This window comes from Coregonus clupeaformis, chromosome 13, assembly GCF_020615455.1.
Source record: "Coregonus clupeaformis isolate EN_2021a chromosome 13, ASM2061545v1, whole genome shotgun sequence".
In the NCBI taxonomy this organism is placed as follows: Eukaryota; Metazoa; Chordata; class Actinopteri; order Salmoniformes; family Salmonidae; genus Coregonus; species Coregonus clupeaformis.
Window position 1 is genome coordinate 44946240 of NC_059204.1, and position 26452 is coordinate 44972691.

Here is a 26452-nt window from a genome sequence, read left to right on the forward strand (position 1 = left end):
AGCCATGGCTAAATCATTGAAACCAAGCCCAAACTCTTAACCAATACTCTTCCTCTTAAGGATGGTCATTTTAAAAGGGCCCTTCCGTTTGCTTTCTAATGGCACTGGAGGCAGAGAGATGGCCATAAGTGCTCACTCTAGCACAGTAGACTTATGAGGGTATTTGATGACTTTGGTAAGTAATAAAGCAATATCTTACAGTAAACAAAAAATGTTCAAATTCATCCCTACATAACCTTTTTAGTTTTTTTGAAAATGTTATTACGCGAGAAGTTCAAGGCAATTTTGTTTGCATTTTCAAATGACATATACTGAGTATAGAAAACATTAAGAACACCTGCTCTTTCCATGACATAGACTGACCAGGTGAATCCAGGTGAAAGCTATGATCCCTTATTGATGTCACCTGTTAAATCCACTTCAATCAGTGTAGATGAAGGGGAGGAGACAAGTTAAAGAAGGATTTTTAAGCCTTGGGGCAATTGAGACATGGATTGTGTATGTGTGCCATTCAGAGGGTGAATGGGCAAGACAAAACATTTAAGTGCCTTTGAAAGGGGTATGGTAGTAGGTGCCAGGCGCACCGGTTTGTGTCAAGATCTACAACGCTGCTGGGTTTCTCACGCTCAACAGTTTCCCGTGTGTATCAAGAATGGTCCACCACCCAAAGGACATCCAGCCAACTTTACACAACTGTGGGAAGTATTAGAAACAACATGGGCCAGCATCCCTGTGGAACGCTTTCGACACCTTGTAGAGTCCATGCCCTGACGAATTGAGGCTGTTCTGAGGGGGGGGCACAACTCAATATTAGGAAGGTTCCTAATGTTTGGTTTACTCAGTGTATACCCCTTCATTATGGCTTGTGCCTTAATTGTAGTAGCGTAACTGTGTTATGATATCATAACTAGAACAATAAGAAACTATTACTGGATATAGTCAATGGCATAGTTGTTGTTGTCATGGGAGACTTATAACTAATTATGTGACTGGCCACCCCTTTACAACTCGGAAGACATGGTTTTGCAGATATTAAAAGTGAACAAGACAGTTTCGGTAAGTGATTGCCCTCAAATCATTGAAGGAGAAAACCTAAAACCTCAGTTTTGAGTTACAGCAGCTGACAATCTGCAGCGGATGTTGTTTATTTAAAGCAGAATGCACCCATCAACTCAGTGGCCTTGGGGTTAGTGTCGGCCCTGAGATTGGAAGGTTGGGTTCGATCCCCAGTTCAGTCATACCAAAGACTCTAAAAAGCAGGACCTAATGCATCTCTGCTTGGCATTGCGATAGACTAGCGTCCTGTCCAAGAGGTATACTTGTATATCAAGTTGCCTTGCGCTACTGAAACAGGAGATAGGCTTCTGCCCTATGGGCTGTTATGGCTGGGACAATGCTAATCATAATGCACCCAGAGGTAACGTTATTTCCCATACATTTTCCCCAAACCTAAACTTCTTAAGCTTGTTGGTTATGTTTACTATGTGAAATGCAACTTTTTCTACGTTGTTGACCCGGAATGATGGTGAAACTGAATTCCTGACTGCGGATTGTGCCGTTACGCATCACAGATATGTCAAAGAAAACAATTTATATTTGCATTGGAAAATGTGCAGTTTTTGCTCCATTCTTTTTAATGAACTTTTCATGACTAACTATTTTTCTACAGAAAACTCAAGATGATGGAGAGGAAGAACAGCATCCTCCACCAGCAGTCGCTGCAGAGTAACAGATTGAGGACCAATCTGGAGGGAACCTTCAGTCTGGTGCTAGAACGGAGGTTCCTCTGTGGCCTGATGAGAAAATATGCAGATTGTATTCAACAATAAGAACAAGTCAACTCATATCAGTTCTATGATATTTCTGGGTGGGCAAACACAATAATATATATTTTTTAGCTGTTTCTGAACGTTGTTTCTGTTGCGAATGATCTATTGTTGGATGGTAATAGAGTGATTGTATAGCAGTTTTTGTCATTTTTGAATGTTTTTTTATTTAGATTGGATTACCTTTAACATATTATTTTGTCTGTTTTATCTGTTAGCAATAGATGGTCAAGGTATTGCCAACCGCCTGTCCAAAAGGCATGCAACGGTCGGTAGTAGCATAAAGAAAAATGTGAAGGACTACAACCTGAGGAGACAAGGTTTGTCCTCACAGCTCCCACAGACCCTGGTGTATGAGGATGCAGTGCAGGTGGACATCACTGTTTGGTCCTGGAGAGAAGGAGGAGCAGAGGATGATGGGAGTTTCACCTCAAGGCTCTTTGTGCTCCATTCCCTCAGAGAGCGGGTGTGTGAAGAGAAGCGGTACATTGAGGATGATGTCTTCACTGCCAAGAAGTTCTACTTACATGAGCAGGAACTGATTGTGGAGGCCTTACAACATTACACAAAGCAAGATCGATTTTGTCTTGGGGCACGAGCTGTCCTTGCTGGAAAGCTTGATGAGCACCAGCATGCAGAAGGACAATGTGAATTGTTCAGAAGGGCTTTTATTGAGGGCAGTGGCAGAAACTTTGAAGTGCAGGACATCGAGGAAGTCTATTTGTTGTTTGTTTCTTGTTTTTTTTAACATGTCCATTCAATTTTTATTTATGCCATTGTATTCCTGCCCTTTGTTTACAATTGTATGTTTTATTGCTCTTTTGGGGTTAAAAGAAGCACTATATGCATCTGTGGACATTTCTGTTTAATTGTTCGATGCGATACACACCATCGTTGCATGTCATTTACTATTTATGTCATGGTGAGGAGAACCAGACATGAGCCTGGTATACCCCAACCTGAGTCTAATGGAATAGACAGGTTTGCTTCGTCCAAAGTATTGTCTTTTCATTGACCTGTTAGTTGTGGAGTTTGTAAATATCAATTTAGATTATTTTGTCATTTGAACATCTAGATCACCATTGTCATCTTTAAATAAAATAACTTCTGCATCTGATCCTGCCTGGCTCCCGCAACATTTAACGGTCCAAAAATGGGTTTAGCAACTAAGGATTCTAGCTTTAAGGGTTAAGTATGTAGCCTACAGAGAAACAAATTTAGATATCAAGCCTTGTAGACTCGTAATTTCTGATAAATTGACGTTGCTGGAGAGAGGAGAATCGAGGCCATGGTGTGGTCGAAGTAGCACATTTAATAAATAATTATTCAAAACAAACCACAAAGGGGTTAGAACTACAAAAGGGAGTTGACGTTCTTCACAGAAAGCGCAGGTGTATTCAAACCATTACTGTTCCTAAGCACTGGAACATTTTGCTGTGTTTGTTTTGGAATCACAATCATGAAACACCCCTTAAACATACTACACAATGTTATCACTACAATTTAGGACTTACAGTGGTGAACTTTATTGGTAATAAATAGGACTATAGGCTTTTAGCTAGGGTTGAATATACAGTGGGGAAAAAAAGTATTTAGTCAGCCATCAATTGTGCAAGTTCTCCCACTTAAAAAGATGAGAGAGGCCTGTAATTTTCATCATAGGTACACGTCAACTATGACAGACAAATTAAGAAAAAAAAATCCAGAAAATCACATTGTAGGATTTTTAATGAATTTATTTGCAAATTATGGTGGAAAATAAATATTTGGTCACCTACAAACAAGCAAGATTTCTGGCTCTCACAGACCTGTAACTTCTTCTTTAAGAGGCTCCTCTGTCCTCCACTCATTACCTGTATTAATGGCACCTGTTTGAACTTGTTATCAGTATAAAAGACACCTGTCCACAACCTCAAACAGTCACACTCCAAACTCCACTATGGCCAAGACCAAAGAACTGTCAAAGGACACCAGAAACACAATTGTAGACCTGCACCAGGCTGGGAAGACTGAATCTGCAATAGGTAAGCAGCTTGGTTTGAAGAAATCAACTGTGGGAGCAATTATTAGGAAATGGAAGACATACAAGACCACTGATAATCTCCCTCGATCTGGGGCTCCACGCAAGATCTCACCCCGTGGGGTCAAAATGATCACAAGAACCACACGGGGGGACCTAGTGAATGACCTGCAGAGAGCTGGGACCAAAGTAACAAAGCCTACCATCAGTAACACACTACGCCGCCAGGGACTCAAATCCTGCAGTGCCAGACGTGTCCCCCTGCTTAAGCCAGTACATGTCCAGGCCCGTCTGAAGTTTGCTAGAGTGCATTTGGATGATCCAGAAGAGGATTGGGAGAATGTCATATGGTCAGATGAAACCAAAATAGAACGTTTTGGTAAAAACTCAACTTGTCGTGTTTGGAGGACAAAGAATGCTGAGTTGCATCCAAATAACACCATACCTACTGTGAAGCATGGGGGTGGAAACATCATGCTTTGGGGCTGTTTTTCTGCAAAGGGACCAGGACGACTGATCCGTGTAAAGGAAAGAATGAATGGGGCCATGTATCGTGAGATTTTGAGTGAAAACCTCCTTCCATCAGCAAGGGCATTGAAGATGAAACGTGGCTGGGTCTTTCAGCATGACAATGATCCCAAACACACCGCCCGGGCAATGAAGGAGTGGCTTCGTAAGAAGCATTTCAAGGTCCTGGAGTGGCCTAGCCAGTCTCCAGATCTCAACCCCATAGAAAATCTTTGGAGGGAGTTGAAAGTCCGTGTTGCCCAGCGACAGCCCCAAAACATCACTGCTCTAGAGGAGATCTGCATGGAGGAATGGGCCAAAATACCAGCAACAGTGTGTGAAAACCTTGTGAAGACTTACAGAAAACGTTTGACCTGTGTCATTGCCAACAAAGGGTATATAACAAAGTATTGAGAAACTTTTGTTATTGACCAAATACTTTTTTTCCACCATAATTTGCAAATAAATTCATTAAAAATCCTACAATGTGATTTTCTGGAGAAAAAAAAATCTCAATTTGTCTGTCATAGTTGACGTGTACCTATGATGAAAATTACAGGCCTCTCTCATCTTTTTAAGTGGGAGAACTTGCACAATTGGTGGCTGACTAAATACTTTTTTTCCCCACTGTACTCATCAGTACACTTTGGAAACAGCTTGATTGTACTACTAGAGACTTTTAATGATAAGAATAAGCTCATTTTTGATTAATCAGAGGGTTTATGTCCACATGCCAAGCCAACAGGCTTTGGGCGAGAGCTTCAAACGCTTAAATCACAATTTTCACTATCTGAGCGCCTGAATCACTACATGGGCTAGGGTTGAATATACTCATCATATAGGCCAGGCTACACATATTCATATACAGCATACATAGGCCTACAAGTTGTTGAAATTTAAAGGAAATGTTCCCGCTTTCGCGGAGACTGCATTCATGGTAAATGCTGCATAAACCGGCTCAATCTGAAATGACCTTTACATTTCTCAGTCTCAGCTGAGATTCTTTCGGAATTTTCTGATTAATCAATTCTTGTTGCTCCATCATTCTTTCGTTTGAATCACAGCTATATTTTCGTATATAACGTTGGATTGTTTTAAATAATGTATGTAAAAAATAGGCTAACAACTGACAGTGTTACAGAAACCAGAAGTGTTGTGAACTACAAATATGGCACCAATTTGTAGGTTTCTTCCTAACCCGGTTGATCTTCTTTATCAATATCTTCACCAATATCATTCCAATTGACGTGTAACATGACATGTACCTTAATTAATACCTAAATAAAGCTGTACTACATCAGCACATGCCATTTCAATGTTTTAAGTGGTGCACTTTTTTAAATGTGTTTTTTGTTCAATAAAATTCAAGCTTGAAATGTGGGGCTGACACTATTTAATAAGTGTCCCTTAGTGAACCTTAATGTGTAGCTACTTTATGAAATGTCAATCTATTCAAGATTTAGAAATCATTAAAGTGTGGTTAAAATTGACCTTTGGGGGGCGCCACTGAGCCCCACATGTGCACCAGGGTTATGGGGTTGGAAAATTATCTCAGAATCATCCCAAAGATGTATTTGTGCCAAACGCCAAGTCTGAGCTACAAAAGACAAGAAAGTCAATGTTTGCATACATGACCAGATCTGGCTTGATAAACATATAGGTTTTTAGGGCGTCAAAAGCTGAATAATAGGTCAAAGAAGTATGTAAATGTATATACAAAACCGACATTAGAGCCTCAAAGAACAAAATAAAAAAAAGTATTTAGTCTACAGTGAGGGAAAAAACTATTTGATCCCCTGCTGATTTTGTACGTTTGCCCACTGACAAAGACATGATCAGTCTATAATTTTAATGGTAGGTTTATTTGAACAGTGAGAGACAGAATAACAACAACAAAATCCAGAAAAACGCATGTCAAAAATGTTATAAATTGATTTGCATTTTAATGTGTTGGTAGGGGGGTATACAGAAGATAGCCCTGTTTGGTAAAAGACCAAGTCCATATTATGGCAAGAACAGCAGCTCAAATAAGCAAAGAGAAACGACAGTCCATCTGTCACGATCGTTAGAGTGAGTGGACCAAGGCGCAGCGTTGAAGGCAAACATATTTATTTAAAGAGAGTAAACACTCGAACAAAACAACAAACGATACGTGCAGTCCTACGGTACAAACCAACAGGAAACAAACCAACTGGAACAAGATCCCACAACTATTGTGGGAAAACAGCCTCTATAAATATGGCTCCCAATCAGAGACAACCAGCAACAGCTGACACTCGTTGCCTCTGATTGGGAACCACTCTGGCCAACACAGAAATACAATACATAGAATAAACACACCCTGGCTCAACATATAGAGTCCCAGAGCCAGGGTGTGACACCATCATTACTTGAAGACATGAAGGTCAGTCAATACGGAAGATTTCAAGAACTTTGAACGTTTCTTCAAGTGCAGTCGCAAAAACCATCAAGCGCTATGATGAAATTGGCTCTCATGAGGACCACCACAGGAATGGAAGACCCAGAGTTACCTCTGTGCAGAGGATAAGTTCATTAGAGTTACCAGCCTCAGAAATTGCATCCCAAATAAATCCTTCACAGAGTTCAAGTAACAGACACATCTCAACATTAACTGTTCAGAGGAGACTGTGTAAATCAGGCCTTCATGGTCGAATTGCTGCAAAGCAACCACTACTAAAGGACACCAATAATAAGAAGAGACCTGCTTGGGCCAAGAAACACGAGCAATGGCCATTAGACCGGTGGAAATGTGTCCTTTGGTCTGTAGTCCAAATTTAAGCTTTTTGGTTCCAACCGGCGTGTCTTTTGTGAGACGCGGTGTGGGTGAACGGATGATCTCTGCATGTGTATTTCCCACTGTAAAGCATGGAGGAGGAGGTGTTATGGTGTGGGGGTGCTTTGCTGGTGACACTGTCTGTGATTTATTTAGAATTCAAGGCACACTTAACCAGCATGGCTACCACAGCATTCTGCAGCAATACACCATCCCATCTGGTTTGGGCTTCGTGGGAATATCATTTGTTTTTCAACAGGACAATGACCCAACACACCTCCAGGCTGTGTAAGGGCTATTTTACCAAGAAGGAGAGTGATGGAGTGCTGCATCAGATGACCTGGCCTCCACAATCCCCCGACCTCAACCAGATTGAGATGGTTTGGGATGAGTCGGACCGCAGAGTGAAGGAAAAGCAGCCAACAAGTGCTCAGCATATGTGGGAACTCCTTCAAGACTGTTGGAAAAGCATTCCAGGTGAAGCTGGTTGAGAGAATGCCAAGAGTGTGCAAAGCTGTCATCAAGGCAAAGGGTGGCTATTTGAAGAATCTCAAATATAAAATATATTTTGATTTGTTTAACACTTTCTTGGTTACTACATGTTTCCACATATTATTATTATTATTATTTTATAGTTTTGATGTCTTCACTATTATTCTACAATGTAGAAAATAGTAAAAAATAAAGAAAAACCCTTGAATGAGTAGGTGTTCTAAAACCTTTGACCGGTAGTGTAGTGTACCTACAATGCACTGCTTAAATGTAAATGTTGGGTAACATTCCACTCCATAGGACCGGTATGAAAGTTGACTGAATGATCTGCTTCTACTTAGTGAGAAGCATTTTTCCTGCTGCTCCTATGAGCCGTTCTGGCTCGCACAAGCCAAGGCTCCTGCAAGGCTTCTTCTTACTTACATACATGGAGGCATTGGAACCCTGAAGCACACTCCACCACACCCTTTGCTCTATCTGGTGAGATGTGAGATATTGTAGATCATCATCTACAGCCCATAAGTTAACATCCTAAATCAGGGATCATCAACTAGATTCAGCATCGGGACGATTTTTGTCTTGAGCAGATGGTCAAGGGGCCGGAACATAATTAAGCAATAAGGCCTGAGGGGGTGTGGTATATGGCCAATATACCATGGCTAAGGGCTGTTCTTATGCACGACGCAACGCGAAGTGCCTGGATACAGCCCTTAGCCGTGGTATATTGGCCATATACCACAAACCCCCAATGTGCCTTATTGCTATTATAAACTGGTTACCAACGTAGTTAGAGCAGTAAAAATAAATGTTTTGTCATACCCATGGTATACGGACTGATATACCACAGCTGTTAGCCAATCAGCATTCAGGGCTCGAACCACCCAGTTTATAATTACAAATAATTTGTAGACTGCAAGAAGCCCAAACAGATATGTTTGAACAAAACAATCCTTTCAAACCTTGCTTACATTTGTATACGATCACGTGTCTCTCTATTGTGTGTGGGAATTCTTGGGAACAGATTTCTTAAATTAAAATCACTTGGAGCTCATTTCCTGGTGTTTTTACAGTCTTTTATGTCCAACAATGAAAATGTAAAAAAATAAAATATATATATATATATATATAGTAATTTTGTTGCTCAGAAAACTTGAGGGGCCAAATAAAACCAGTTGGGGAACGTTGTCCTAAATCATAATTTGATTTAGGACAAGGTTCCCCAACTGCAGTTTAAAGTCATTTGCCAATGGATTGGGAAAGGAAGATGCTACGTCCATGGCAATATATTGGGAAAGGAAGACGCTACGTCCATGGCAATAGATTGGGAAAGGAAGATGCTACGTCCATGGCAATAGATTGGGAAAGGAAGACGCTACGTCCATGGCAATAGATTGGGAAAGGAAGACGCTACGTCCATGGCAATAGATTGGGAAAGGAAGACGCTACGTCCATGGCAATAGATTGGGAAAGGAAGATGCTACGTCCATGGCAATAGATTGGGAAAGGAAGATGCTACGTCCATGGCAATAGATTGGGAAAGGAAGATGCTACGTCCATGGCAATAGATTGGGAAAGGAAGACGCTACGTCCATGGCAATAGATTGGGAAAGGAAGATGCTACGTCCATGGCAATAGATTGGGAAAGGAAGATGCTACGTCCATGGCAATAGATCAACACATGATTGGTATCTGGGTTTTGCGTCCCTAAATACATTGTGAGATTTTCATTGTTTTCACAGCCCTTTAAGTAATGCCAATAAGGACAGTGACCGGAGTAAAGGTAGTATGCATGTGTGCTATGCCTACTGCTTCCAGAATATATACGATTATAAGAAACGTTTACAGTAAATTTCATTCTATCTGGACCATTGATGACAGAGCTGACAGTTTTAAACATATGGCTCAGTTGGTATGAGCAATACGAATACTTACATGCCAACAAAAACAAAGAATGCGCAGATTGTTTAAAAATGGTATCTTTATTAACAATATTATAAATAGGATGTATACATACTGTACATTCAACCAAGTGATTGCAGCATTAATGCAATAAAGGAGGCAAGTGACAAGGGGGAGAAAGTAGAGAACTTGTCTGTCTGCCCTATATGAACGACCAAAATACTAATAGGAAGATTTGTTCTATTTGAAATGTTCATAAAGTTGGGCGATGTCCAATGTCACCAGGGTGTCTGGGGTTATCTGTAACACAAATGTATGTATTAGGACTCATTATAACCAACTGCATATTTAATGTATAGTTCTGAAACGGACTAAATACTAAGATGTACTGCCATGCAGTTAAATACTATCACACGCATAACACAAACAAAACAATTCATTTTACTTTCATTCATCTTTCTGTCTCACATAAACAGCAGGCAGATTACTTATGTCACGTTGCTGTGGATTGGTTTGGTGTAGAATCAGGCGCAGGAAGCAGAGGATAAGTCCAACAAGACTTTACTAGAGCACACAAAAATAATCCAAACAGCCCGGAGGCAAAAGGACGCACACAGGCGTAAATAAGCGAGCGCACACACAGGTGCGAAAATACTCTCCTAAACACAAGGAGGAAGCTATGAAAATAGCGTACCGACACGGGTAGCGCAACAACACGACACGAACAATTACACACAACACTAAACTAACAACAAGGAAACTAAATAGGGTGCTAAATGAGACATAACACAAAACAGGTGTGACTAACAGACAAAACCAATCAAACAAGAAACATAGAGCGGTGGCAGCTAGTACTCCGGAGACGACGACCGGCGAAACCTGCCCGAACAAGGAGGAGGAGCCGCCCCGGCCGAAACCGTGACAGTACCCCCCTTGACGCGCGGCTCCAGCCGCGCGCCGCCTCCGGCCTCGGGGACGACCAGGAGGACGCGGAGCAGGGGCGCGTAGGATGACCACGATGGAATTCGGTCATCAGGGACGGATCCAGAATGTCCCTCCTCGGCACCCAGCACCGCTCCTCCGGACCGCACCCCTCCCACTCCACGAGATATTGGAGACCCCCATCCGGCGTCTCGAATCCAGGATGGTCCGAACAGTGTACGCCGGAGCCCCCTCGATGTCCAACGGGGGCGGAGGAGTCTCCTCAATCTCAAAGTCCTGGAGTGGACCAGCTACCACCGGCCTGAGGAGAGACACATGGAACGAGGGGTTAATATTCTTGTAATCAATAGGTAGTTCTAACCTGTAACACACCTCGTTCAATCTCCTCAGGACTTTAAAAGGCCCCACAAACCGCCGACCCAGCTTCCGGCAGGGCAGGCGGAGGGGCAGGGTTTCTGGTTGAGAGCCAGACTCGATCTCCAGGTGCGTACACTGGCCCCTCACTGCGGTGTAGGTCGGCGCTCGTCTTCTGTCGACGTATGGCACGCTGCAGATGGACGTGTGCAGCGTTCCACGTCTCCTCCGAGCGCCGCACCCACTCATCCACAGCGGGGGCCTCGATCTGGCTCTCATGCCACGGTGCCAGAACCGGCTGGTACCCTAACACACACTGGAAAGGGGTTAGTCTCGTGGAGGAGTGGCGGAGAGAGTTCTGTGCCATCTCAGCCCAGGGCACATATCTCGCCCACTCCTCCGGCCGGTCCTGACAATATGACCTCAGAAACCTACCCACATCCTGGTTGACTCGTTCGACCTGCCCATTACTCTCCGGGTGGTAACCCGAGGTAAGGCTCACCGAGACCCCCAAACGTTCCATAAATGCTCTCCAGACTCTGGAGGTAAACTGGGGGCCTCGATCGGACACTATATCCTCGGGCACCCCGTAATGCCGGAAGACGTGAGTAAATAGAGCCTCAGCGGTCTGTAGGGCAGTAGGAAGACCCGGCATGGGAAGGAGACGACAGGCCTTCGAGAACCGATCCACAACGACCAGGATGGTGGTATTCCCCTGTGAGGAGGGAAGATCGGTAACAAAATCCACCGAGAGGTGAGACCAGGGTCGTTGTGGAACGGGCAGGGGCTGTAATTTACCCCTGGGCAAGTGTCTGGGCGCCTTACACTGGGCACACACTGAGCAGGAGGAGACATAAACCCTCACATCCCTGGCTAACGTTGGCCACCAGTACTTCGTACTAAGGCAGTGCACTGTCCGGCCAATACCTGGATGTCCAGAGGAGGGGGACGTGTGAGCCCAATAAATCAGCCGATCCCGGACCTCGAGCGGGACGTACGCCCGACCCACCGGACACTGTGGAGGACTAGGGTCGGTGCGTAACGCCCGCTCGATCTCCGCATCGACCTCCCACACCACCGGTGCCACCAGACAAGACTCCGGTAGTATGGGAATGGACTCCACGCACCTCTCCTCCGTGTCATACCGACGGGACAGAGCATCTGCCTTCCCGTTCTGGGACCCAGGGATGTAAGTGATCTTGAACACAAACCGGGCGAGAAACATAGTCCATCGAGCCTGGCGAGGATTCAGTCTCCTAGCTGCCCGAATGTATTCCAGGTTACGATGGTCGGTCAGAATGAGGAAAGGGTGCTGAGCCCCCTCAAGCCAATGCCTCCACACCTTTAGGGCCTGTACTACGGCTAACAGCTCCCTGTCCCCTACGTCATAATTCCGCTCCGCCGGACTGAGCTTCTTAGAATAAAAGCACAGGGGCGGAGCTTAGGTGGTGTACCGGATCGTTGAGAAAGAACTGCCCCGATACCGGCCTCAGACGCGTCCCACCTCAACTTGGAAGGGTAAAGTGGGATCCGGGTGCGCCAACACCGGAGCCGAGGTAAACAGGTCCTTCAGTCTCCCAAAGGCCCTGTCCGCCTCAGCCGACCACTGCAAGCGCACCGGACCCCCCTTCAGAAGAGACGTTATGGGAGCTGCCACCTGTCCAAAACCCCCGGATAAACCTCCGGTAGTAATTCGCAAAACCCAAGAACCGCTGCACCTCTTTAACCGTAGTTGGGGTTTGCCAATTACGCACGGCTGCCACTCGGTCCACCTCCATTCTCACCCCTGACGCAGACAACTGGTAACCCAAAAAGGAAACTGACTCCTGAAAGAACAGACATTTCTCAGCTTTGACATACAGGTCATGCTCCAACAGTCTCCTCAATACCCTGCGCACCAGGGCTACATGCTCGGCCCGAGTAGAACTGTACACAAGAATATCATCTATGTACACCACTACTCCCTGCGCCTGCATGTCCCGGAAAATGTCATCTACAAACGATTGGAAGACTGATGGAGCATTCATTAACCCATATGGCATGACGAGATACTCGTAATGGCCGGAGGTAGTACTAAATGCTGTCTTCCACTCATCGCCCTCCCTAATGCGCACCAAGTTATATGCGCTCCTGAGGTCCAATTTTGTGAAGAACCGTGCCCCGTGTAATGACTCCGTCATGGTCCCAATCAGCGGGAGTGGATAACTATATTTCACAGTTACCTGATTGAGACCACGGTAATCAATACACGGACGCAAACCTCCATCCTTTTTCTTCACAAAAAAGAAGCTCGAGGACGCGGGAGAAGTGGAGGACCGTATGTATCCCTGTCTCAGAGACTCGGCAATGTAAGTTTCCATTGCCCTTTTCTCCTCCTGTGACAAAGGATACACATGGCTCCGCGGAAGCGCGGCTCCTGTCTGGAGGTCTATCGCACAATCCCCCTGTCTATGAGGTGGCAACCGTGCCGCTCTGGTCTTACTAAACACGAGCGCCAAATCCTCATACTCAGGAGGAATGTGCAGTGCTGGCATCTGGTTCGGACTCTCCACCGAGGTCGCCCTCACGGAAACACCCAGACATAACCCCTCACACTGAGCAGACCACCCTTTAAGAGCCTTCTCTCGCCACGAAATAGTAGGATCATGGGTAATCAACCAGGGAAGCCCCAGTACCACCGGATACGCAGGAGAGTCGATCAGATAGAGTTGAATCGTCTCCTCATGACCCCCCTGCGTCATCATCCTAAGTGGCGCTGTGACCTCCCCAATCAACCCAGATCCTAACGGACGACTATCTAAGGCATGTACAGGAAAGGGCTTTTCGACTGGAAGGAGGGGAATCCCTAACTTAACACAGAATTTCCGATCTACAAAATTCCCAGCTGCGCCTGAATCGACTAGCGCCTTATGCTGGGAACGAGGTGCAACCTGTGGGAAACAAACAGGTAATGTAATGTGTACGACAGAAAGCTCTGGGTAAGTAGGGCGCCTACTCACCTGGGAGGACTCCCCACTGTATGACCTGCCATCTCCCTCACCAGGGGACCCTCCCCAGCACCTAGCCGCGGTGTGCCCTCCGCGGCCACACTTGGTGCAGGAGACTGCCCCCTCGGGCTCCTACCTCTTCCCCTCTAGCGCCCAGCACCTCCAAGCTCCATCGGACACTGCTCGGAGGCGCTGGAGGGTGGAATGGGAGGCCCCCCACCTGGGACGTCCGCGGGTCGCAAGCAGGGTGTCCAGTCGAATGGCCATGTCCACCAGCTGGTCAAATGTTAGTGTAGTGTCCCTGCATGCTAACTCCCTGCGGACGTCCTCCCGAAGGCTACATCTAAAGTGGTCTATGAGGGCCCTCTCATTCCACCCAGCATCAGCCGCTAGAGTCCGGAACTCCAGCGCAAACTCTTGAGCGCTCCTCATCCCCTGTCGGAGGTGGAATAGACGCTCCCCCGCCGCCTTCCCCTCTGGTGGATGGTCGAAGACTGCACGGAAGCGGCGGGAGAACTCCGCATAGGTGACTGTGGCGGCGTCTATTCCCCTCCATTCGGCGTTGGCCCACTCCAACGCCTTGCCGGTGAGACAGGAGATGAGGGCGAAACGCTCTCGTATCCCGAGGGCGCCGGGTGTATGGTGGCAAGGTAGAGCTCCACTTGTAAGAGGAACCCCTGACACCCGGCAGCGGTGCCGTCGTACGCCCTCGGGAGCGAGAGCCGAATCCCACTGGGTTCCGGTCGATGGACGGGCTGGCTGTCCGGTGGTGATGGTGCGATAGGTGGGGCTGTGGGAACCCCGCTGGTTTCCCATCGACGAAGGGTGTCCATGACGCCCTCCAAGGCGTGCCCGATCTGGTTGATTCGGTGCTCTTGACCAAGGAGACGCTCCTCCATGATGTCGACGGGTGCTCCTGCTGATTCCATGTGAGGTGTGTAATTCTGTCACGTTGCTGTGGATTGGTGTGGTGTAGAATCAGGCGCAGGAAGCAGAGGATAAGTCCAACAAGACTTTACTAGAGCACACAAAAATAATCCAAACAGCCCGGAGGCAAAAAGGACGCACACAGGCGTAAATAGCGAGCGCACACACAGGTGCGAAAATACTCTCCTAAACACAAGGAGGAAGCTATGAAAATAGCGTACCGACACGGGTAGCGCAACAACACGACACGAACAATTACACACAACACTAAACTAACAACAAGGAAACTAAATAGGGTGCTAAATGAGACATAACACAAAACAGGTGTGACTAACAGACAAAACCAATCAAACAAGAAACATAGAGCGGTGGCAGCTAGTACTCCGGAGACGACGACCGGCGAAACCTGCCCGAACAAGGAGGAGGAGCCGCCTCGGCCGAAACCGTGACAACTTATCCTCATGAGATGGAAGCATTTAATTTCAATATACTGGACACTTCATTTCAACATATATTTGTGACTCAATTCCCACCATTAAAAACAAAGCAAACAACCACATTTTTACAACTCACATCTGACACCAGAATGGCGGGGGCAAGTGTCAGTTATGGGTCCCACTGACCCAGCAACTTCAGGACCTGGGGGGCCAGGGGGTCCAGGCAAGACAGGCAGACCCTACCCCACAAAAAACACAAGAGAAGACATCTTGATTTTTGTACACTTCATTTTGGCCCATTCTACCCCTCACCTTCCCATGCATGCAAATGGTCCCCAGTTTGTTGCTGTAATACAGTTTCTGTTCTCAGTCAACTTGCTTGGTAAAAGAAGGGCCAATAAATAAATATAAACTGCTGAAAGATGTCGTAAAGGACAGCATAGCTAAAAAGGAACATCTAAATTCCTAGGTTAGACAAAATACAGTTAGGAATGTGTTCAGCTCGACATTAGCAAATAGTTTACACGACTTCAAGTGCAAATTGCGTTCCACTTGGAGATTCGGATGCTGTGGGCTACTTCAGTCAAGGTTTGGTCTTGAATACAAACATCTGTAATGGGTTCAGGGTTGTTTATACTAGTGACAGGTGTAGTGGACTACTAGCTGAACCAGCAAGGATAATGAGGAAATATATGGCCTTTTGGTTATCAGTGGAGTGAAGAGAAGTGGACCCACCAGAAAAGTCTCCAAGGCAGGATACCCAGAAGAAACCACAAAGGTCTGAAACAAAGAATGTGAAATTGCTAATTATACATCATAGTAGTTATATGGCCCATAGCCTTTCCCCTGCATTCACAAACAGGTAGGCGCTACTACTTTGTAGCTCAGCCCCCTCAACACCTCCCCCGGGGCGGCGCACAATTGGCCCAGCGTCGTCCAGGGTAGGGGAGGGAATGGCCGGCAGGGGATGTAGTTGGGTAGATGTCAGTTGGGTAGAGCATGGCGTTTGCAACGCCAGGGTTGTGGGTTCGATTCCCACGGGGGGCCAGAATATATAAAAACAATTATAATAATAATGTATGCACTCACTAACTGTAAGTCGCTCTGGATAAGAGCGTCTGCTAAATGACTAAAATGTAAAATGTAAAGTAATGTAGCTGAAATATGATTGGTCTCAACTCAACATTTTAGTGTCAACAACCCTGTTTTTGTTGTTGCTTCAGGGTCTTCGCTAGTTGCAATGTGGTTGCAGAAGCACATTTTGGACAGACTTTTGAAAATGGCTACCAAATGATTGGGGAGAATGTAGACCCACCGGCTGACCAGGTGAGGATGCAACAAGGGGTCTGGGTGGCCCTGGAGGTCCGCTGAGGCCAGACTGTTCCTAACCACGTCTGAGGGGCACTGGAGGTCCACTGGGGCCCGGCTGGCCCTCGCCACTTCTTGGGGGGGCTGGAGGTCCACTGTGGCCCGGCTGGCCCTTGCCATATCTGGATGGGACTGGAGGTCCATTGGGGCCCGGCTGGCCCTCGCCATATCTGGATGGGACTGGAGGTCCATTGGGGCCCGGCTGGCCCTCGCCACTTCTTGGGGGGGCTGGAGGTCCACTGGGGCCCGGCTGGCCCTCGCCACTTCTTGGGGGGTCTGGAGGTCCACTGGGGCCCGGCTGGCCCTTGCCACTTCTTTGGGGGACTGGAGGTCCACTGGGGCCCGTCTGGCCCTCGCCACATCTGGGGGGGACTGGAGCAATGTGCAAAAGGACTATTGTTAAGTTACACTAATAGGCTATCAAGAAAGATCTGAAATATTAATATCAAAGGTGAATATTGAATAACAAGGCAAAACCATAAGTTACAGGACAATACTGCCATTCATAAGGCATTATTCTACACATGATCAGAGAGGGAGAGAGACATTAACCCCTTTACCAAAATAGCAACTTCTATCTACAAACATCTATTATTGTGCAGTGCTTCCCTTACTTCTTTTTCACACAATAAAACCTCTTGCATACAGTTGTTAAGAGTCATTTCAGGTGCCGGCCTACAATATCTATTCAGTTATATCAAGTAATAATTTAATCGGAAAATTGAACAATAACAAGATAGAATGAGACAAAGATAGAATTAACTTACACCTACTAATTTCAAATTTGAAGTCCCCTGCCTTTGCCAGTATGTCTTCCAGCTGTTTCTTTCCAAAAGATGACGGTCGCTTAATGGTTAACTCATGCCCCAGACATCTAATGACGATGGGCCCATCCTCAAAAGAGCGTTTGCATGACAAACTGTTGCGCTCCACTAGTGGACAGGTGCTGCGCCTCCTTTTGTCCTCCATGTTTCTTCAAGATGAGGACAACAGCTTCCACCCCCACATCCTCGAAATCGGACAACTTAATAAGAAGAACATCTATTAAACTACATGAGGAACCAAACATTCCATTTATATTATAAGAACTAGTAAATTGTACACTTTTTATACTGAAAACAAATGACTAATTACATTTCCTGTAACACAATCATTCTGTCTAAGTAATCTCTGAACCTATATTAACCTCTTCTCTTCTTTCATACCTCTTATCTTACCCTATGTGAGGTTCTAAAACAGTAACACTTTATTTAAGCCCACACTTATCAGGCACTAATTAGCAGCTTTTAAGTAAGAGCCAATAGCTGCAAGGTCGCTGGTTCAAACTGGAGGGTTGCTGAAATCAAATCTAAGTAATACCTAATAATGGTCCAATAAACTACCTATGAAACAATTATAAACTACAAATTAGTGGCTAAAAGTGTGGGCTAAACTATAGTATTAGGCTGCCATCCTACTCTGTCCTGGGCTTTAAATGACTTTGTGGTCATCAACTCTTCTTGGCCTAACGTCACCTGTCCTTTATCCCTTGACTCCCTGAGCTCCTCAGCCATCTTCTGGAATTTCCTCCTCTCCATCTCACCTAAACTCCCCCACCTGCCACTGAGGGTTGTCAGGTAAGTTGAAATGACAATATTGTATACTGATGTCAACTATAACAGAGGATATTGTTGTGGTGAAAGTGTCGTGAGCTATTGGCTTACTTGAACAATACAGGATCACCTTCAAACTGCTCATGCTCACCTACAAAGCACTCAATGGACTGGCGCCCTCATACCTTACGGACCTTCTGCACTCCTACATTCCGACCTGCTCACTGCACTCCTCTAACAATGGCCTCCTCATCATCCCTTGCACAAAGGCTCCGCACCATAGGAGACGTTGCTTTTAGCAGTGCAGCCCTCCAAAATAGCACACAAAAATGTATAAAAACTGGCACGAATCTCCGGTTTATTGTACAGATGCAGTGGTACAAGACAATGGGTTCTTGTCTTGTACCACCTGTGGCTTCAGCGCCACGGGACACAGTTCTACCGTGACAGAGCTAAGGCGAGCACAGCATGTTGTTTCACTATTTAACCAGATATTAAACTGCCTAACAGGCCAGATACAGTAGGTTATAAACACACAATAACGCATGACTGTATCAATATTATAAAGATACTATAGTCCACATATAATATTATCTAATAATATATGATAATATACGCCATTAAGCTGACACTTTTAAGCGACTTAGTCACACGACTTAGTCATGCGTAGCTTAACCTCTTTCTAAATATGTTGGAAAACAAATTGCTTTATGTAATGAAGAGTACATGTGTAATAAAACAAATCACTTTTAAATTGTTCTCTAATTAAATATTACGGAATACCCAAGTCGACTGTTTTATTGGTGTGACATGCGTCACCTAACTGTGATTGCACCCAGGGGTGTCTCGTTATTGGTGGGAGGGGTTTTCCCTATACATTTCCAGTGTTTCCCAGTGGCCAGAAGATTCCCATTATTTGTAAAGGTTGGCCTGCCTTGAGAGGACAAGAGAAGTGAAGGTGACTTACACCAAACTTCCAGTAATGGCAGCCTGGTAGTTGAATCGTAAGTATGGCAAAAGTATGACCTCCAGCCAGGATCAGCTCTCCCTCTCCCTGGGCACGCCTCCCTAATCCTTTGTATGTATTGCTGTTTCTAATTTAAAGTGAAAGCTAATAAGTATATATTGGTGATAGGATCATTGTATGAGCGTTAGCGCTGAAGATTGTGTGATATTATTGCGGAGCGCTCCAATGGTGATTATAGAGATGTGACTCTCAAATATTGGTGCTGAAAGATATTGGTGCTTCAGAAAATACATCTGCATTTGATACATTTGAAATCTATCTCAGGCAGATACAACTAATTGCATTAGGCTGTATCAAGGGCTTTGTGATTCATTGGCCAGTCAATTAAGGTGTGATAGTGCCAGGCTGGATAAAAATGCTTTCTTACTGTTCACATGGAAAGGAATTAGGAAACATTGCATCACCATAATAACTGCTATGTAACTACTATGTAATTACAGTCTAGCGGTATTGGTTGTTAGATAACAGCACAACTCCAGCCAACATGTTTCAGAACAATGTTGATTCTGCATTTATTACTGTGTACTAGTTATATAGGTTTGAGGGCAGCTTGATGCAGTGTGACTAGATACACTGTCATTACTACTTACATGGGCATCCATCTCACAACTGCTTGATAAGTGATTTGTAGTGAACCGCATCATTTTAAGTAATACATTTCTGAATACATTAAAATGATTATTCAAACCATGGACCTCATTCCTGTAAATCACTCATGAATGTGAAAAAACCTTCCTCAACCATGAATGCTTATTGTCAGAAGAATCCATATACCTCCTACCCCTGGGCGAGATCATGCAACATCATAAAGTTCACTTCCACTGCTATGCTGATTACACCCAGCTCTACCTCTCCACCAAACCCACCACTCCCCTCCCTCATCAGCTGCCTTCATGACATCCGGAGCTGGATGAGCATGAACCTCCTCAAACTCAACAGCAACAAGACAGAGGTCATGCTCATCAGCTCTAAATCCACTCTCTCCAAGCATCACCACAGATGGTTTCCCCGTCCCTCTGTAAACACAAGTCAAAAGCCTCTGTGTCTCCCTGGATAGTTCCCTCTCTTTCAAACCCCACATAAAAACCAGCACCCCGACAGCATTCTTCCACCTCCGCAATATCTCCAGGCTCCACCCCTCACTGTCACACTTCAGCACCGAAACCCTCATCCATGCCTTGGTTACTTCCTGACTAGACTAGTGTAACCAGATCCCCGCCAACCTCATCAATAGACTCCAACTGGTTCTGAACTCTGCTGCCAGAATCCACACCAGCACCAGATCAACTGAACACATCAAACCAATCCTGGCTCCCTGTGCAATCCTGTATTAACTTTAAAATGCTCATCCTCACCTACAAAACCCTCCACAACCTGGCACCAACCTACCTCTCTAATCTTCTCCCAGTCTATGCCCCCTCCCGCTCCCTCCGCTCCTCCTCTGCTGGTCTCCTTGTCTTCCCCCCATTCCACCATGGGTGCCCGGGCCTTTAGCTCCTATTCCCAACCCTACCACCTTAAACCCAACCCTTACCCTAAACCGGGTAGCCTACCACCTTAAACCCAACCCTTAACCTAAACCGGGTTTCTATCCTCTTCCCAACACCTCCCTCCTCTTTTTATCTGTCCTATTTTGTCTGGTCCTTTGATTTTAGATTGTTTAGATTTTACATTGCTGTTGATTGATGCACTTGATTTTATGACTATGTATCGCACTTCATTTTATGTAGGCCTACTTTTAATGAAAGATGTCCTTGAGTGTCCTGAAAGGTGTCCGCCAAATTAAAATGAATTATTATTAGTAGTAGTAGTGAATCGGGAAAAAAAACACCCCCAAAAAAGATGTAATTGGCCAGTTATTATTTAAATAATAATCTTACTTTAAAACCCCCTTTAAAAATAATCCAGCAGGAAACAGTCTTATTTGAAATTAGGAATATATCATATTTTTCTGACTAAAAAAGGATTTCTGTGGAAAGACGCATTATGGAATGGAGAGGTGAAAGTGATAGAGCAATTCTCAACATTTCACATCACATTATGTTGGAATTAACATTAATCTGAGAATACATACCTTTCCCCTTCAACACCTCTGCGCAAAACAAGTTATAGGCAGACACACTGCGCTTATAACCAGCAGCTTTGCGGCGCCGGGTGTTGCAGGAGGTATTAAGTGAACGCCTATAGTTACCAATCCAGTTCTGTAATTTGAAAGGAAAGCATTGTCGTTAGATGTAACGCAACTAAAACCATTCAAGCATAACATTGTATAACTTTTATGTTGATAAAATGCCGTTTACAGTACAGTAATTAAACATGATTTTACACTGTTGCCTGATCCTGCCTAATCCTCAGTGTTTTAGGTGGTGGATTGTTTATTCTTTATTTCACAATATTCTAATAATACAGGGGGTTAGGAAAGAAAACGCTTGGCCTGGAGTCGTTCAGTGGTCTTATGCTGTGGTGGAATGTCTCCCCATTATGCTTGCACCAATCCAATGCTTTAAACGCATGAGGTGAAATGAAAGTGTGAACACTTCTGAATGCAGGGTATCAGAACACAGCCTATTTCTTTCCCTGAAATCAATTTGTCCCCCCAATCCCTCTTGCCACTAACCCCTCAAAATACACCAACCCTATAGTCACATGTCCCTAATTCCTAACTTATTTCCCAATCGGGTACTGGGCTGCATAGGGCAGCATGTTGGGGAGCCTATTGAGCAAATGGCCCACTCTCGTGACTCACGTTTCCTGGCAAACTGTGCCCACGACCAGATGATCAAATTCTGGGACAAATTCAAAGTCTCAGTGACATGACAGTCAGTGACTATTGGAGTGGAAGAAGAAAGATAGAAACCTCAAGTCCCTCAGCAAGAAAGCCTATGGAGGTGGGGATGATTTATTTTCTGGACTGATGGAGGAGACAGAAAACAAAGAGAAAGAAGAAGAGGATGAAGGAGACAGTGAGACTGAAAGTGACAGCGACAATTAATAAAAGATACTTGTGGAAGTCCAGTCTGTCTTCATGTTTTGCCAGAAGTGTTGTGTGCTATTGGTCAAACTCCTGACCGTTGCACCAATTAAACTCCTCTTAACCGACACAGTTAAAACAGAGGCATCTTGGCAGAGTGGAGGCTTTAGATTGTGTATGCTTGAGGCATAGCCATGGAGATGAGAACAGTATGTTTCATCCACTGCTTGCAATGTATTTTTCTCCTGAAACATGACTCTTCAAAAGTACATTTAAATCTGGTGCAATCCCAGGCTAAAATATGTGTTCTAAGGTAAAGTAAGGTAACTGTTTTATGTTCCAAATTTAGAGGCCTTGTAAATGAGTCCCATAAACGTTGTTGGAGTCTGCCACTAGTGCTGAGATATGGGAACTCAGGATCAAGGAAGTCTGAGGCTGCTTATAGGGTAGGGGTCAAGTATCACTGTTCAGATTCCTCTAGCAAGAGGAAACCCCTCTGCCTGGTTTGCAGTAGTATATTTTAATGCCTTATTACCAGTCCATTGTAACATGGCATCATGCGCATGTATGTAATGTACAGCATAGAATCGTTGAAAAAAAATGTATGTCCTATTCTAAAGTATATCAGTACTCATTGGCATCTTGTAAAAATAACCAGGTAAGGTGATGGTCTTGATCTGTTGATTTTTGAAGACCCCCATAGCAATAGTAGTGAAGAGAGAGAGCACTGCCAACACAAAATACACATTCCAAGAGCTTTGTCTGTGCAGGTAGACTAAAAACTGACAACCAGTCCTTAGAGGACACAAACTCAAGGATCTACAGGGCAGCAGCATTTTAACGGTTCCATTCATCTCCGTAAGGCTCCCTCATCAGAGAGAGGTTGCCTCACAATCTTGGTTTAAATTACAGGGCCCAGAATTAATTTAAAAGGTGGCATCGTAAATCTAACTTTCAGTTCCTTTTTTCTAATCTACACAGCTCCATATTTAGGGCAGTTAAGTTTGACCAATGTTAACTAGAACAGATGTTTCTAGAATGGGGTGTTTTAAGTGGTTACTATTATATCTCTACTTAGGACAAAGGGGCACCTGGAAGTAGACTAAGGTAGTTACTTTGGCCCTATGTGTGGAGAGAGAAGTGAATAACTAGAGAGCTTTGATTGTGTGTATGAATTGAATTATATTTGGGCAAAATACATATACAGCAATATGTAGAATATTGTATGTACAAATATCTACTATGTGTTCCAGAGGACAGCACTTCAATTAATTACAACACTTGTTTCCAAAGTGGTCCTCGATGGTAAAAACATATAGAACATCTAATGATTGGGCTCCCGAGTGGTGCAGCGGTCTAAGGCACTGCATCTCGGTGCTTGAGGCGTCATTATAGACCCCCTGGTTCGATTCCAGGCTGTTTCACAACCGGCTGTGATTGGGAGTCCCATAGGGCAGCGCACAATTGGCCCAGCGTCGTCCGTGTTTGGCCGGTGTAGGCCGTCATTGTAAATAAGAATTTGTTCTTAACTGATTTGCCTAGTTAAATAAAGGTTAAATTAAAAGACAAAATTACATTCAAACCCATTACATTCACTCATACTGACATCCTACAAAGTGCACATAATCCCTAACCTTAAAAATACAAACTAATTCATTATACATCACCCTAACTTTAAAGAAACAAATTCATTGAACATAATTCCTAACTGTAAAAAACAAGTTTTAATTGCACATCATCCCCAGCTCCAACAAAATACAACGTGACCAGCAGTAGCAGTAACAAAATGGGGCACAAGGAGGCAGTGGAGTGGTTTCACTTAGTTAGACAACCTCCTCCAAATGAAAATCCTTGCCTGCTTTTTAAAGCCATTTCTATTATTTGTTTGCTTGATCTCCAAGGGGAGGCTATTCCATAGACAAATGCCTGTATAGAAAAACGTGCTCCTCGCAGTACTGTTTACTCTTGGGATTTTACAAGATACAACATTAGCTCTGGTATTGTAACTGTGCTGGTTAAAGACCATATCAATGTGTTTTTTCATATAACCTGGGGCACTATCATTTATAATTAAGCAATAAGGCCACAGGGGGTGTGGTATAATGGCGAATATACCACAGCTAAGGGCTGTTCTTAGGCACGACAACACGAAGTGCCTGGATACAGCCCTTAGCCGTGGTATATTGGCCATATACAGTGAGGGAAAAAAGTATTTGATCCCCTGCTGATTTTGTATGTTTGCCCACTGACAAAGACATGATCAGTCTATCATTTTAATGGTAGGTTTATTTGAACAGTGAGAGACAGAATAACAACAACAAAATCCAGAAAAACGCATGTCAAAAAAGGTTATAAATTGATTTGCATTTTAATGAGGGAAATAAGTATTTGACCCCCTCTCAATAAAAAAGATTTCTGGCTCCCATGTGTATTTTATACAGGTAACGAGCTGAGATTAGGAGCACACTCTTAAAGGGAGTGCTCCTAATCTCAGCTTGTTACCTGTATAAAAGACACCTGTCCACAGAAGCAATCAATCAATCAGATTCCAAACTCTCCACCATGGCCAAGACCAAAGAGCTCTCCAAGGATGTCAGGGACAAGATTGTAGACCTACACAAGGCTGGAATGGGCTACAAGACCATCACCAAGCAGCTTGGTGAGAAGGTGACAACAGTTGGTGCGATTATTCGCAAATGGAAGAAACACAAAATAACTGTCAATCTCCCTCTGCCTGGGGCTCCATGCAAGATCTCACCTCGTGGAGTTGCAATGATCATGAGAATGGTGAGGAATCAACCCAGAACTACACGGGAGGATCTTGTCAATGATGTCAAGGCAGCTGGGACCATAGTCACCAAGAAAACAATTGGTAACACACTACGCCGTGAAGGACTGAAATCCTGCAGCGCCCGCAAGGTCCCCCTGCTCAAGAAAGCACATATACAGGGACGTCTGAAGTTTGCCAATGAACATCTGAATGATTCAGAGGAGAACTGGGTGAAAGTGTTGTGGTCAGATGAGACCAAAATCGAGCTCTTTGCCATCAACTCAAATCGCCGTGTTTGGAGGAGGAGGAATGCTGCCTATGACCCCAAGAACACTATCCCCACCGTCAAACATGGAGGTGGAAACATTATGCTTTGGGGGTGTTTTTCTGCTAAGGGGAAAGGACAACTTCACCGCATCAAAGGGACGATGGACGGGGCCATGTACCGTCAAATCTTGGGTGAGAACCTCCTTCCCTCAGCCAGGGCATTGAAAATGGGTCGTGGATGGGTATTCCAGCATGACAATGAACCAAACACATGGCCAAGGCAACAAAGGAGTGGCTCAAGAAGTAGCACATTAAGGTCCTGGAGTGGCCTAGCCAGTCTCCAGACCTTAATCCCATAGAAAATCTGTGGAGGGAGCTGAAGGTTTGAGTTACCAAACGTCAGCCTCGAAACCTTAATGACTTGGAGAAGATCTGCAAAGAGGAGTAGGACAAAATCCCTCCTGAGATGTGTGCAAACCTGGTGGCCAACTACAAGAAACGTCTGACCTCTGTGATTGCCAACAAGGGTTTTGCCAGCAAGTACTAAGTCATGTTTTGCAGAGGGGTCAAATACTTATTTCCCTCATTAAAATGCAAATCAATTTGTAAAATGTTTTACATGCATTTTTCTGGATTTTTTTGTTGTTATTCTGTCTCTCACTGTTCAAATAAACCTACCATTAAAATTATAGACTGATCATATCTTTGTCAGTGGGCAAACGTACAAAATCAGCAGGGGATCAAATACTTTTTTCCCTCACTGTACCACAAACCCCTGAGGTGCCTTATTGCTATTATAAACTGGTTACCAACTAAATTAGAGCAGTAAAATAAAATGTTTTTTCATACCCGTGATATACGGCTGTCAGCCAATCAGCATTCAGGGCTCAAACCACCCAGTTTATAATATCAAGCATATGATTAAGTAATGGGTTAGTAACGATTTTGGGGAGCGGGGTATGACTTAATCTGATGAGTGGCTGGACCCTTGCCTTGTTTTCTTTGTAACACAGCACAAAGACAGCAGCCATGATGTTGAGGGGGGACGAACTAGTGAAAGGGACCAAAATGACCCTGCACTGTAACAAGTCAGGAATGAGTGTCTTATACTGTCCTCATTGAACAGCACTAACCAGCACTGTTTCTTAGCCAACTACTACCGTAATGTGTACGGAATAAGAGACTACAATAGGGCTGTGACACTATTCCCTTGGCTTTTAATAACACATTTCTATCTCCTGCTGTAACCAGGATATGAAACGATCTGACTGT

At 44.6% G+C, this 26452-nt stretch overlaps 2 protein-coding genes and 1 long non-coding RNA gene across 5 annotated transcripts in view; 1 reads left to right on the forward strand and 2 right to left on the reverse strand.

Annotated features, from left to right (window-relative positions):
• Nucleotides 1–2862, forward strand: part of LOC121579584 — a 52889-nt gene extending 50027 nt beyond the window's left edge. For all 3 annotated transcript variants that reach the window (XR_006002928.2, XR_006002927.1, XR_006002929.1), the window contains 2 exons: nt 1670–1867; nt 2045–2862. This is a non-coding gene — a long non-coding RNA (uncharacterized LOC121579584). The remainder of the gene's footprint in view (nt 1–1669; nt 1868–2044) is intronic.
• The window catches only part of LOC121579583, a 68563-nt gene that overhangs the window by 21847 nt on the left and 20264 nt on the right, over nt 1–26452 (reverse strand). The gene's annotated exons all lie outside the window — the stretch shown is intronic.
• On the reverse strand, nt 9623–18130 carry LOC123492195. Its single transcript, XM_045224487.1, has 5 exons — nt 18068–18130; nt 16501–16925; nt 15921–15965; nt 15322–15424; nt 9623–9838 (listed from the first exon to the last, which is right to left on the reverse strand). The coding sequence occupies exons 1-4, from the start codon at nt 18128–18130 to the stop codon at nt 15355–15357; spliced, it is 603 nt and encodes a 200-aa protein (XP_045080422.1). The 3' UTR covers nt 9623–9838; nt 15322–15354.